At 32.1% G+C, this 15105-nt stretch overlaps 1 protein-coding gene across 2 annotated transcripts in view; it reads left to right on the top strand.

The window, feature by feature from the left end:
* LOC149420215 (protein kinase C, brain isozyme-like) overlaps window positions 1–14603 on the top strand; it is a 610992-nt gene extending 596389 nt beyond the window's left edge. For both annotated transcript variants that reach the window (XM_089636531.1, XM_089636532.1), the window contains exons 10-14: window positions 2129–2220; window positions 3113–3314; window positions 4654–4842; window positions 5908–6048; window positions 7565–14603. In XM_089636531.1, the coding sequence (XP_089492657.1) occupies window positions 2129–2220; window positions 3113–3314; window positions 4654–4842; window positions 5908–6048; window positions 7565–7717 (777 nt within the window). In that variant the 3' untranslated portion in view covers window positions 7718–14603. The remainder of the gene's footprint in view (window positions 1–2128; window positions 2221–3112; window positions 3315–4653; window positions 4843–5907; window positions 6049–7564) is intronic.
* Window positions 14604–15105: the final 502 nt, after the last annotated feature.

Here is a 15105-nt window from a genome sequence, read left to right as displayed (position 1 = left end):
TATATATAATTTATGTATCTTTTATTAAATTTATTTTTAAACATGTAAAACACTTTGTGTACGCGGATGATACTGCATTGGTGTTTTCTTGCAGTGATTTGCAATTATGTATTGAACTTTTACAAAAAGATTACATTGAACTTTTAAAATGGTCTCACGACTCTGGCCTAATCATAAATGCAAAAAAAACTAAATTGATACACATTAGATCACCCAATGCCAAGGTAAATACTATTATACCCGAAATTAAAACACACAATTCAGATTGCCTACATGTTGGTATCCCTGCGTTGTGTACATGTGAAAATATTGAACTGGTTAAAAAATATGTTTATTTAGGTGTTATTATTGATTGTTTTTTCAAATGGGATTTACAGATAAATAAAGTCTGTGAACGACTGAGATCTATTATTAGTAGATTATATAAATTAAAATTTTATGTTCCAATATGCACACTTCGAATAATTTATTTATCACTAGCTGAATCTATCATAAGGTATGGAATTACAGCTTGGGGATTTTCCTCTAAAACAAATATAAATCATGTTCAAGCAGTTCAAAATTCTCTTGTTAAATTATTAGCTCATAAAAGTTTATATGAACAAAGGCATAATGTTCCACACCTTTATCAAAATCTGAAAATCCTCTCGGTAAGAGCAATTATGTGGTATAAAATAATTTTTCAGCACATAAATAGCCCTATGTACATAAATAGACTGGAACACACTTACAATACTCGATTTACATTAAATGAAGGACTAATCGTACCAAAGCATGTAAACAAATATGGAAAAAGAACGCTAGACTACATGATACCAAATTGTTTAAATATGTTACCTGCAGAAATCAAAAAATGTACAAATATAAAAAGAAATTTTTTGTTGAAAAATTGGCTAGCTGAAAGAAATAGTTTGTACTAGACTCTAATACAAACTATTTCTAACTGCATACGCTTTAATTGTTTTTTGTTTTTATTTTTATTGTATTACACCTCTCATGATATGAATGTATACATTTGATATAATCTGTTTAAGTTAAAAGCACCCAATGACAAACTACTTTAAAGTAGTTTATTGGGACTTTTTGATTTTTGTATATTATTTTGATATTAAATAAAAAAAAATAAAAAATAAAAAAATAATCCAAGGTAGCCTTCTATGTCTCAATACAAAGAGCTATCCCATCAAAACCTTGATTTCAACAATTCCCCCATTTAAAAAAAAAAAATATCAGTTATTCTAATACGATTTGGACATCGCTCCCGTTCCCTCTTACCTTTTAAAATTCACATGCTTGACCCCCAGATTTTACTTTCTGTTGGCTAGAAAGATCATATATTTTTTGGTTGTCCATCTCTAAACAAATATCCTCTGTTCTGACAAGCCTCATCTAAAATTACCTCCCATCAACTAACATCTCATTTCTTCTGAGTCTAATTCCAATCTTCCATATAATTATGAAATTTACCCATTTGAATAAAAGTAATATATAAATTTGCCTTCCTTCTCTCCATTATTTGAAATGATGGCCTAGAACACCTTTGAAGGGTGGAAGCATAGAATAAAGGCAGTGATCTTCTCTATTTTGTGGATAAAAGCTAGCCAGCCATTGCAGTTTTTTGCACCTACATAATCTTACAATGGTCTCATGCTCAATTATATGTCATCCAAGACATCCATAGACAGTTTGAAAAACTGATATTTAGTGATTCTATAAAAATCAGTATAATATCGACCCATAGAATAAAGAAACAACTAGAAGTGCCTTCTATGCAAGTTAAAAAGGAAACATATTTATATTCAATTTAGCACATGCTCCGTCTCACTTACAATCGCCTGACATTGTAGATCTCCATCCCAATTAAATTTTATAAACTTAGTGAAACACAGTTTTGTATTAGAATTTTATTTTTTTTATTTTGGTACAATATTTTACATTTCATGGTTATCTAGTAATGTTGGCCTCACTGGGTGGCTTACCCATGCTGAGGCCTCCATTGGCCCGATTGGCCAAATATTTGGATCAAAGCATTATTTGGAACAAAGCATTTTTGGTGTTCTTTATTCTATGACTGACTGTCTATCTGTCGTAGAGTTAGTAGATTTTACACATTTTCTATTTTTTCCAGGATCGCCTCTATTTTGTGATGGAGTATGTGAATGGCGGAGACTTGATGTTCCAAATCCAACAATGTGGAAAGTTTAAAGAACCTGTTGCAGTGTAAGCATAATTTTATTAATATTTTATTTTTTAAGAGCATGTCCAGATGGCGCGATTTGACTTGGGCGTTTTGTCTCAAGCGATTGCGCAGTACTAGGTGCACGTACGCGGTAATTCACCACTCGCGTGTAAATCGTGAACACACACCAGACTCCCCCAATGGAGGTACTCTGGCGTTATACGCACAATCTTCATTGAATATGGACCTCCGGTGCTTAACCTCAGTATATATTTTTTTACTGAGGTAAAGGATTTATTCATTGATGAAGTTGAGAAGAGAGGGAGGTTTGGGATGTGGCATCCTCTGATTATTCAAATAGGAATAGGAAATAGGAAAATAGCAAATAGGAAAAACGGAGCAGTTATGAGGAGCTGATTGAAGTGTTTTGCCATGCTGGTGATTCTGTTGAAAAGAAAAAAAAACTGTATGTTTTATAATTCTAGAGAATTTCGAAATTTCCCCAGAATGCCTTGAGAATTTTGGCTATGACACCAAAATTTTTAAATTTCCATAAATTTTGTGCTTTTTCCCTAAAAAGTTTTTTTGCCTAGATCTATGGAAATTTTCCTAAACATTCCGTCACTGAATTCGGTCCGCAGTCCACACTCGTGCATAACACGCTAAGAAAACAAAGCATGTAGACGCTCACATACTTCGTACTTGCAGGAAAAACGAAGTGGGAATCGCCTAATCTGGGCAGGCTCTAAAACTATATGTTCACAATTTTTTGTACCTTTTTTGGTGTAATTTTCACCCACCATGATAGGGATATCGATATGTTATTGTAGACGAAACTTTTTGGAATCCATCTCAACTCCCCGGAACCTGGATAACACTTATTGGACAAAGTGTAGCAAACTTAAAGTTTAAATTATTTTGTTGTATTTTTAGATTTTACTCCAGCGAGATTGCTATCGGTCTGTTCTACCTGCACTCCCGCGGAATAGTGTACCGAGACCTGAAGCTGGACAACGTGCTCCTGGACCAGGATGGGCACATCAAGATCGCCGACTTTGGCATGTGCAAGGAGGGGATCAACGGGGACAAGACCACCAAGACGTTCTGTGGCACTCCCGATTATATCGCTCCTGAGGTGATATACATTATTATATTTGTCTTATTTACTGCAGCCACCGAGATATTGCCCATGGCAAAATCAGAAACTACAGTTAATAACATTGTTATATTCAAATTACATTAACATCTGTGTTTCCTGATTTCATCCCAACATATCTCTCGTACCCTTGAAAATTCAACAAATCGACTGTGCGAAAGTTAAAGCACTGAATATAACATAATACATACAAACATAAATAAATAAATATTGTTAAAATCGTTTCATTACATAAATATAATTAGAAAAAATACAAACCAATGTCAGCATTAATTTACTGTCTTGAGATGAATAATATGGAGTTACAAATCTCAATATTTCTGTTGTCATTGTGTATATTTTTGATTTTGGTTGTTTTCTTTTTTTTACACTAACTCCACACAGGAGACCATAGGGAATGTTTTCTTTGTTATCTATGATGATACTGTGTGAAGGATCTTTTTAAGAGATTCACTGCCAGCTCGGCCATTTGGCAGAGTTCGAATGTTTCGAGAAACTCCGCACCCGCCAGTTGGCGTATGCGTCAATATAACTTTCATTGAAAATTCGGCAACTGTCGCGACATATATTTTTATGCTGGCCCTGTGCTTGAATGAATCAAAAATTGTTGTCCGTTTGCAGTTTCGACTACCTACTCTAGTTTCAAATTTAAAGCTTGTTGAATATTGGTGACACAGCTTTCCAAGTTTACATATTTGAGTTTTTCAAGCCTTCACTGTCTAAGATTCCATCACGGTGCAACCATTACGGTGCAAACCATTTTTATTTTATTTTATTTTTTTAAATTTTTTATTTTTTATTTTTTATTTATCTATCAATATAAAGGTTTTTACTTGTATTTATCGACATCTGTCTCACTAGGGTACACCTGTGTCGAGACAGACGTATACGCTGCAAACCATTACGGTGCAAGGTGATGTGTTCGACTGTAGAAGTTAAAGAGTGCAATGCAGTTTGTGGGCAGATGCATCCGCCGTCAATACCTGGACAAACCTCACACCACGAACCCGGGCACCCCTTCTAAATTACCAAAATAACTACTTGTGGTGACCTATGGTAGAGGTGTTGGTTGTCCAATTAATGATTTCCCGGGCGGCGGTACCCGTACCCACCTCCCAAAATGAAGCTTGTTGATGAATGAAGTTCCAATTTTTAAAATGACAAAAATAATTTTCTGTTATAGATGAGTACTTTATCGCTTGTCTGACATGAATGAAAATGACACTTAAATTCAAATTTGAGATCATTGAACCAGAGTTACACAGGAAATACAGACAACCGAAATTAGTATTTTTTTATAAAAATGACAATATTCCAGATAATCCTGTACCAACCGTACGGCCGGTCCGTGGACTGGTGGGCCTACGGGGTGCTGCTGTACGAGATGCTGGTGGGGCAGCCCCCCTTCGACGGGGAGGATGAAGAGGAACTCTTCGCTGCCATCACTGACCACAACGTCAGCTACCCCAAGACCCTCAGCAAAGAGGCAAAGGAAGTGTGCAAAGGGGTGAGCTAAGTTTTTTTAATATCACCGTGCCCAAACGGTGCCACTGTTTTGTTCTAAAGAATGTCAAGAGTTGAAGGAGTTGGAGAAGACGTTGCAAAGTATTTGGCTTTTCAGTTCTGGGCTTTATAGGTAAAGCCATTGCAAGCAACATTACTATTATGTATAGTGGTCACTAGGGTGATTGTAAGAGTTTTATCCACTTTGCTAGAAAAGTGTGCTATGTGACTGTATCTGTAAATTTGAGCTTTTTGAGAAAAGGCTTTGTCAATACATTCATAAAATTGTCTATATAAATAAAAAAGTGAATGTTCGTTTGTTCAAAATCTTAAATTTCCGAAAGTTCTTCACTAAAGGCTTTGAAATTTTAACACAACGTTGCATTCGAATACGCGTGTGTTTTTAAATACCTGTAATATATTGATGTCACCTGTGACAGATAAGAACATGCTTATTTTGAAAAACAGCGCCATCTGTTGGATGTAAAAGCAACATGCGCTATTGTTTGGCTATCAGCACAGACAGACTGAGCCACAGCAATGCATGGCGGGGTTCAGCTAGTTTAAAATAAAATCTTGGGACATTACACAAACCACCCATTTTTGACATAATTTAAAACCTTATGGTCAATCTGACCTGAGGATAAGCACTGCAAAGCTATCTAAAGCATTTGCTTTACGTAGGTAGGAAAGAGGAGAGGGGGTTACTATTGTTCCTCATATATCGCGGATCGATTGTGTCTATTAATATTCCTTTTGCTCTTTCCAGTGACACTCAGATATTAGTATCAAATTTCTATTTTTTTACCTACCGTTTTAACCGGACATCGCATATCTTAGATCATGCAAAACGGTAAAAGAGAAGGTACAAAATCGAGCATAACTCAAATACATATTATTATAGCCTTTTCCAGTAAAATGCACTTTTTATTTCAACTTTTGCTGCGAGGATTTAAAAAAAAAAATTATGGGCAGAAAGTTAGAAAGAGTCCCAAAAGTCAAGCAACTTTACCAATTTGTGAAAGTACTCATAAAAGGAAATAATAATGACTTAACCGTCTTGTTCCAGCTGCTGACCAAGAACCCCATGAAGCGGTTGGGCTGCGGGCCGCGGGGAGAGGAGGATGTTCGTGGTCACGCCTTCTTCCGCCGCATCGACTGGGAGCGCATCGAGAGCCGCGAGGTGCAGCCGCCTTTCAAGCCTAAGATCGTAAGAAATTCTTAATTACTTGTGTTTTGATGTTTCTGGCTTTACTCAGTAAAAAAACTACTCTTCTACCAATGTATCAGTTAACTTTTGTTATGTTTATGTTAACATTTATGTTTAAGCATAGGAAATCTCCATTTAATGGTGGTAAATGTATACCGAATACAATAATTGAGACAGTTATCTTATTTGTTTCATTGACATGATAATATGGCAATATAATTTTATTTTTTTATTTTACTATTAACAACCATCAGCTTACATTAGGAAGTAATATAATAATCCACAAAATTGTATACTGCAAAATTATGTAAACAAAAAATAATTCTACCTTATAAAGAAATAACTATCATTTTATGTAGTTCACAGTAGGGCTGGGTCGATCGATCATTTTACACGAATGATCGATCGGGTCGGTCACAAGTGATCTGGTCGAGAGTACCCTCTCTTTGATCTCATAGAAAAAATGCCATAATTTAATAATCATTATTAATTTTGTTTTACATTAATCTTAAATGAGAGTTTTACCAAAATTATACTTTGATTATGTATATCGTTTGATTTTTTTATTTTTTTTTTATTTTTTTTTTTTTATTGAATAAATAGTTAATACATAATATCAACAAACAAGTCCTGCTAAGCCGATTGAATTGGCTTGTCAACAGGTGCTTAAATTTAGTTTCAAATACATTTTTTAAAGTTATAATTTACATCTTATATCTACAGAATTAACAATTTTTCATACATAATTAAAATAAATATTTTTTTTCCGATAGCCAATTTTTCACCATATATTTAACCTTATTCATAGATTTACATTGCTTTATAGTGTCAGGTAATAAATTAAATATCTTCGGTATGTTGTATTCAAACGTTCTCTGTCCGTATTTATTATTAAATTTCGGAACTATTAACCCGTCATTGCGCGTGAATCTAGTACTGTATTTATGTTCTAATTTTTCTTTATGCTGCGGGGTAAATATATACTGAATTATGATTTTTTGCCATAGTATAGCCTTAACAGGTAAAATTTTGGCACTCTGAAACAGCAACGGTGTATTATGTCTCTGTTTAAAAATATTAGGGACGACTAGTAATTTTACAATTGCGTTTTGTACAACTTGGACTTGTTTCAGATTGGTTATACTAGTATTTCCCCATATGGTTAATCCATATCTTATAATAGATTCTGCCATTGACATATATATTATTTTAAGTGTTTCAATTGATAGGAAAAAATTTAATGTGTACATTCTGCCAGCAATTGATCTGAGTCTTTTACAGGTTTTTTTAATATGTTTGTCCCATTTGAAAAAGCAATCTACTGTAACACCAAGATAGACATATTCTGTAACTAATTCTAAGCTTTCACATTTACAATTAGTCGGGATATTTTTATGGATGCAATTAAAACTATGAGAAATAATATTAGGATTAGATTGAAATCTGGCATTAGGTGATCTTTTTACTTTTTTACTTTTCGGATTTATATATCAATGATTCGATGTATTACTTCCAGAAACATCGCAAGGATGTCAGCAACTTTGACAAGCAGTTCACAAGCGAAAAGACCGACCTCACCCCCACTGACAAGCTCTTCATGATGAACCTTGACCAGACCGAGTTCATGGGCTTCTCTTTCCTCAACCCCGAGTACATCCAGCATGTCTAGACCTCAACGGAGCAGTCTACTTCACTCACTTCACACTTTGAGACGGGCTATATGACTACATAATATTCATCAGTCGTGGAATGAACAACTCACTTTGTGACGGGATAGTTACCAGTGTGAAGCTATTAACTCATTTCACACTTTAATCCCGGGTTTTTGCTGGGACAGCTCACTTCACACTTTGGTCTGGAACCAGTGTGAAACCATCAATTCATGTCACACTCTAAAATGGAATATTCACCAATGGTGGAATAGCTCACTTCACACTTTGGGCCGTGATTATCACCAGTGATGGAACCATTAACTATTGGGTGGGATATCGGTGGAACCCTCTTCACTGCCATAAACACCAGTCCTAGAAACATTCTGACTAACTTCACACTTTTGGCTGAGATAGTCTCTGGGAAGAATACAGGAGCTGTTTAATCCTGCTGGTGATCTTCAATAGAATATTTAACATTCTGTCTGCTATAGGATGAAATGAATTGAATCATTTTGAATGTGATTTAAAATATTTCTCCACTGAAGTGGCTCTTTACAACTTGTGTGGGTATTTCACAAGAATGGCAGAGAAGATAGATTCCCATAATTTTGGTTTAATAAAATACACAATTTCGTATTACACTATACGAGTATTAAAATTAATATTGTAGATTAAAATCTCTCATTATAATTATTATGAACCTTCATTCTTTTGACTTATATTACCACTTTGGTGGCAATTCTTATTTTGTAAGTCGTTTCATCATGATTGGTAAAACTGTGTATGTATCTCTCAAAGGCTTTGTTTACTTAAATAATTTCTAGTTTCTTACTGATAATTAATTCAACTTTTAATGGATTTGTTTACATTCCAATTTTTCTCCTTTCTCTAATAAGTTACTATATTTTTCTGAATTTTATTTTATTCAATACTCTTTCTGTCTCAGTACCTAATGTATTTTACTATCACTCATAATGTGTCTCTTGTGTCAAATTTATGTTTTTATTTTTATGTCAAAATTTATTGTTTTAATATTTTTATGAATTTCAATTAACTTTTTAATGACGGAAATTTGGTGATTGTAATTTTGTGACTTTTACCACTCAAGTGAAACTTTTGATCTTAAAAATTGCGATCTAAATTTGTTTTTTTTTTTACTCCTAGCCAATCTTTTATTTTAAGAATACTCATTATTTTTAGTTAACTTAAGTGAAATGTTAAAGAACAATATTTTTGACAGATTTTTGTTCATATTTCTTAATCATCCGCTTTCCTTATGATTGAGATCTTTATAAAATGAATAATTTTTTTAGCTACTAATAAGTGAAATAAAATTTCTTTTTAAATATTATTTATGTATGTATTGTAAAATAAAAATTAAAAAGAGCGAGTTATTGCAAATAAAAACATTTTTCTTTTTACTTATATGACATAATTAACACTGTTATCTTTATTTATTTTTGGAATAACTTAATGAGTAAAATCTCAAATTGTAATATTTAATTATTAAAGACAATATTAGCGATTTTTAAACCAAAAGTTGAAACAGAAAAGATACAGTCTTCAACCCAGGACCCTCGCCTTGCCGTATTTCACAAAGATAGCAGCCAATAAAAGATGTGCGGTGAGAAATTGAAGATAATGTTGGTATTTCTTATTTGAAGTTTACAGCTAAAAATATGAGCGAATGAGTTATAGTCCCATTAGCTCAGTTGGTAGAGCGGCGCCCCGGCTAGACGAGGGTCCTGGGTTCAAGTTCTAGATGTGACCAGAATTTTTTTATAGAATTTCCGATTTTTCTGTTTCAAAATTTTGGTTTAAGAATCGCTTATATTGTCTTTAGTACTTAAATGATGTTATCCTTTTTTGTAATATAAGTATTTTTATCATTATTTCATCAACTTAATCATTGAGGTGATTTTTCCCGAAAGAGGTGCCATATAAATGGATTGAATATTATTATTATTATTCTAATCTTTATTACATTTAGTATAATTATAATAATATTTGGTTTATATTTGTATGGCGATATTTTCTTGTGCTGGCCAATATTATGTATTTATTTATTTGTTATTGTACAATATTTTTTAATAATATATCTGTATACATACATAAAATTTATGTTTGTTTTGTTACCCATCAATAATTCTTCAACATTATTTAACAAACTGTTTAAAAAAAAATTCATTCAATATAGACATGCATAAATTTACTAAAAAATGGATTTTATTTATTTGAATCCACCTGCCATTTAATGTCATGTTTGTTTTCAGTTTTACATAAATTATATCTTCTGTTCTCCAAATGAAATTTACTTCTTGACCAATACATTTTTTATTTACGTAGAACCTATTTAGACATTTTGGTAATATGTAGCCTTACTAACATTTATACCAAGCGTGGACATTTATATAGTATAATATATTAAAATACTGATACTTTTAAGGGAGTTTGTAGAATAGAATCTCAATTTCATTTGAAGATATTTAAAAAAAAAAAACTTTTATGTACTACATAACAAGATTTTTTTTAATTATCATAGTGTTAAAGTATGGTTAGATAAAGTTTTATTTTCAGTTATTATTTAAATATCACAAGTTGTGTCACCTTTTAATACTTGTAACAAGTGAACTAATGTATCTATTATAGCCTTGAAGGCAATTCATAACATTCCTTAAGTTTTAGTGTAATTCAGAGTGACATTAGATAGTTTACTTCAGTTCCAACATTTATTCTCTTTTGATTTAGTAATTTATTTTATGAATCTCATTTTTATAGACTCATATTTTCCATTGCACTTTTCTTGTGTGGTCGTCGTTAAATAATTTTAATTTTATCTGATTTATTAACTAGAATTGAAATGCAATTTTTTAGCAGTCTGCAAAGTTAATTTTATCTCATAAACTTATTTGAAGTATTAGAAACTTTGTTGTTCTGTAAATTATTAACTTTTACACACAATATTCTGTAGAGATTCACTTTTTTAATTAGATAAATCTCTAGAGAATATTCTTTTGGGAATAGCAGCAACCCTTTTGATTCCCGAGAATAAATGAATAATTGAATTTTAATGACATACATAAATACACACATATGAATAATGGTATTGATTTGGCGCCGACCGTTCTAAACAATGGTAGGTGTATATTATGTAAAGAACGGTATGCTGTACTGGAAGGCTTGCAAGGAAGATGTGTGTTTTGCTATTCAGTAACAAAGGGGTTTGCATTTTTCAATTCTTCTAAGAAAAAAATTCTATTTTCTTAATGCTGTTGGGTAACTTTTCCAATTGGTAACTTTACGTCAAACACTTTTATACTAAATGTTATGATATGAAGTATTTTAAGGTTGTCTTTTGTATAATAACTATATCAACTGCCTTTTTCTATATAAATACTATATAGTTTTCATATCTTTCATATTGTTAAGAATCCGATGAAAACTTTACAATTATCAAAATTACACTAATTAGAGTAAATTCTTTAAATCGTCTTTGGTATATTATTATAGAAGATAAAGTTTTAGGATTTGGCTATTTTATCTTGATTGGAATTATAAGGATAAGATAATTAAAAGTGCTATGTAATGTATATCCTCTCTTTGTACCGTGCTTAAGATAACTGTGTGGCGTATCTTTTCCCAACAATGGTGTCTACTAGCTAGATCCTAATGGAGGGTCCAGAGCTCTTGGCATCTTATTTCATCACCTGAGTCGTGCCACTTCCACCAATATCCAAACTGAGTCTCACACTGAATGGTGGATAGTGGCTAAGTCGCTCTTGGGTCCTCAATATAGCAAAGTATGACAAGTTGACAATCACCAATCTCTGTTTTAATTTATTTCCTCTTAACTCTGTATTGCTTGTTAAATGGGACTCACCATTTAAATTTAATCTATAACCTTATTATTATAAAAGTTATTAGATTTCATAGAGCTTTTTATTGTGATTAAGCTTATTGATAAAGAATATTAGGACATAAGACATTAACACTTATAAATATTACACCCTAAACTAACTATGCTAGCCTTCATGTATCTATTTGTAGGTTGATCAAATAAATCCTTATATATTAATAATATATTTGTTAATTAGAACCTGGTATAATATTGTCTAACAATGGATTCATCTAGAAGATATGTAATTTTTAAATCTTTCGAGGTACTGTGCCAAACCTTTTGGATAAAAATCCTCTCGATCTGCATGTAATGTGACTTTTATCCATAGCGTAATGTACATATTTTATAATGTAACATTATTATTCTAATGCAAAATTAGCTAATTAATGTAATGCCTCCAAAGGGTTTTTAATATTGCACATTTTATCAATTATTGTTCCATCACACGAGATTTAATGTATTTTGCACTTTATTAGGACACATTGTTCATTATTACAAAGGTAATTCGAGGCAAAACGTTATTTTAAAGTCAAACGGATCGAAATATTTCTAATTAAAAACATCTAGGATCTTGTCTAACAGCTCCCACGACTTATTATCTTGCTTTTTTTGTCTAATTTTAACATTTTAAACCGCTGTTTTAAAGATATAATTTTCTATCAATATTTGTTTGTTAAAATATGGATAAAAACCTCAACATACTATACTACTTTGCCAAAATATTAATTTATTGTAATTACAACTCAATCACAGGTTATTACAAAAAGTGTCCTTCTAAAAAACCACCACTTTATTCCAACCTGGAAAACTTTACAAATAAATATATTATTAACCTTTAAAGTCATATTTTTAAAAATCCAAATCAATAAAATAATAATTCATTCCATGTTTCATCAAAATACTTTTAGCTTGTTGTCATGTTATTATATTCAGAGATTTGCTTTCCGTATGGACAATACATTATATAAAAAAACTATTATTAATTGTACATCTTTCAAAAGTCAATGAGCCAGTTTTATTTACCTTTACAGAATTATTTTACTTATACACAAACAAAATTTCTCCCATCGAAACACATATTATGACCGATATTAAGAAAGGTTAAGAGTGATGATAGTTCTAAATGGAAAAAAAAAACAATTTTTGTTAATGACTGCTATCGTGGTGAATTTCTGATGCTTTGAGGTACTTAAAATATGAATTTTAAATGTCTGAAATTCAGTTTAAACCTTTACTATAAAACTATCGGAGCTATATGGTTACATCAGAATGCTTAGAACGCCCATTTATTGGCGCATGTTAATTTTTAGTGTATCAGCAATCTATTAACCATTTTTTTATTATCGAAAATGCTCTGAGAATATTAGGTTTAATTTTTAATAATTCCTTAAAATTTTTTGCAAAAATAATAAAGAAGTTTGACTTGTCCATACGGGAAGAATCTGCCGGTCACCGGGCTTGTAAAGTAAAACAGTAGATGCTAGTTAGAGGTGTATTCTGACCAATGAACCCTTCTAGTAATATTCACATTGACTTTCAATGAAAAAGCCCATTTTCAAATAACTTTCCAACGCACGCATAATATTATATTCAAATATTAAGAGTTCAGTTAGCATTTGCTTAATTTAAACTTTTTTTTTTAAATTCCCCTACCAAAAGTTTCAAGCCATCAAGTATTCAACACTTTGAAGATATATAATTATATATCAATTATAATCAATTATATATCAGCTATATAATTATAATAAAATATTCACAGAATTGACTGCATGCCGTTGGAAAAACATGTACTGTGGACAACAAACAAATTAATTAATCTCTGAAATTCTGAGGCATATTCTGTATTATAAATAATTCAACATTCTCTATTATAATTTGTTGGACACTTAACTATTGCTTTCAATATCACTGTTCGGAAGCATGAGAAAATAATAAAATGGTGACTTTTTAATTTGAAAACTACCTAGTAGAACATAAATTGCTGGACAGAAACATAATGCAAAAAAATACAGGCGGACTTACGATTAATTGGCCTGAGATAGTTTAGAAAACAGCACCATTCCCTTTTAAAATGTTAATTACTGGTCACGGAAAGTAGTGAGAATTTGGAGACCACAAGTTATTGTTTATATCATGATTACAATCCATTATATGTATCTAATAAACCTATAAATAATTACTTCAATGGAGTAAAATAATCTCACTATATCTGGTATGACAAAAGTTCTGTAGTTCTGTAATGCTTCATGGTCAGTCCACCCATGAGTTCAAAAGTAGGTACTTATTACCTAGGTAGGTAACTATTCTGTCAAATTCCTTTATTTTCATAACTTCTGTAGTGGCAAACTCTGCTCATAAAATCTATCCCTATTCCTTGTGTTGCCATTGATTTGTGAGAATTGCTAATGATGGCCTTAATTCGTGACCAATGTATCCCCGTTGCAGGCATAATGAGACGTAGCTAGTAGCAACACTATCAACTTCCATCACTATAATAGTAAGTAAGTTTATAATTTGGTTGGTTTATAGAAACCTGAGATCTTTTGTGTTTTTCGACAAGTGCAGCGTTTAATTCTAATGTACAGAATAAGGAAACACGATGCAGTTTGTGTCTCAGTGTTATCTTTGATATTACTAATATCTAATACGTATAGGAAATTTATAGTAAGTTATATTCCTCTTTATTAAAAGTAATATATCTTGTTCAAATATCTTTTTGTTTTTGCGTATGATAGCAGTGTGCTTGGTTCTTTTTCAACTTTATCACAAACAAATTTTGATTCGTATTAATTCATGATTCTTTATTTAATTTTCGAAATGTTTCCAAATCCGAAAAACACTTTCAAAAAGATTATATTTTAATAAGATTCTCATATTATTCATTTATCTTTTGGTTAAGTTGCTACACATTAATAATTCCAGTACTTTTTTTCTCTTTGATGTATAATGTAACACTGCTAGTATGAGTAAAAAATTACATAATAAAGAATATTTCTTGACACCAATGTAAATTTGTTTTTTCTTTTCAATTCTTACCAATTCGGGAGGCGGTTTTGGGTACCGCCGCCCTGGAAACCAATTGTAGGATTACCAACACCTGCAATGGGTTACCCCAAATGGTTCGCTACGTTTGGTGACTTAGCAGGGGTGGCCGGCTTCATCGGGGGAGGTGTGTTCAGGATACGCTTGCCCACTATGTGTCACTCCTGGACTCGCTAATCCCTAGATTCCTACCCACCCCTCATACCTTTTCCTTCCCAGAACTTCCTCTCCTTAAAAAGACCATCCACGCAGCATTCCCAAAGATGACATAGGCACTAAGGGATTATTTTCCTCACGGCCTCCTGTGTGGGGTTAATGTAAAACAAAAAAAACATGTTTCTCAATAAATTCCATGGCCGCACCCACTACCATTGACGTTTTCTTTGGTTCTTTTTAGTAAATTCTTTGATCAAATGATCACAAATCAAACGAATTCTAACACGCACAACTTCGTTCAACGACATT

This window comes from Hesperophylax consimilis, chromosome 10 (genome assembly GCF_061612785.1).
Source record: "Hesperophylax consimilis isolate HC1 chromosome 10, BYU_Hcon_1.0, whole genome shotgun sequence".
Taxonomy (NCBI): Eukaryota; Metazoa; Arthropoda; class Insecta; order Trichoptera; family Limnephilidae; genus Hesperophylax; species Hesperophylax consimilis.
This window is presented reverse-complemented; position numbering and strand designations above follow the sequence as displayed.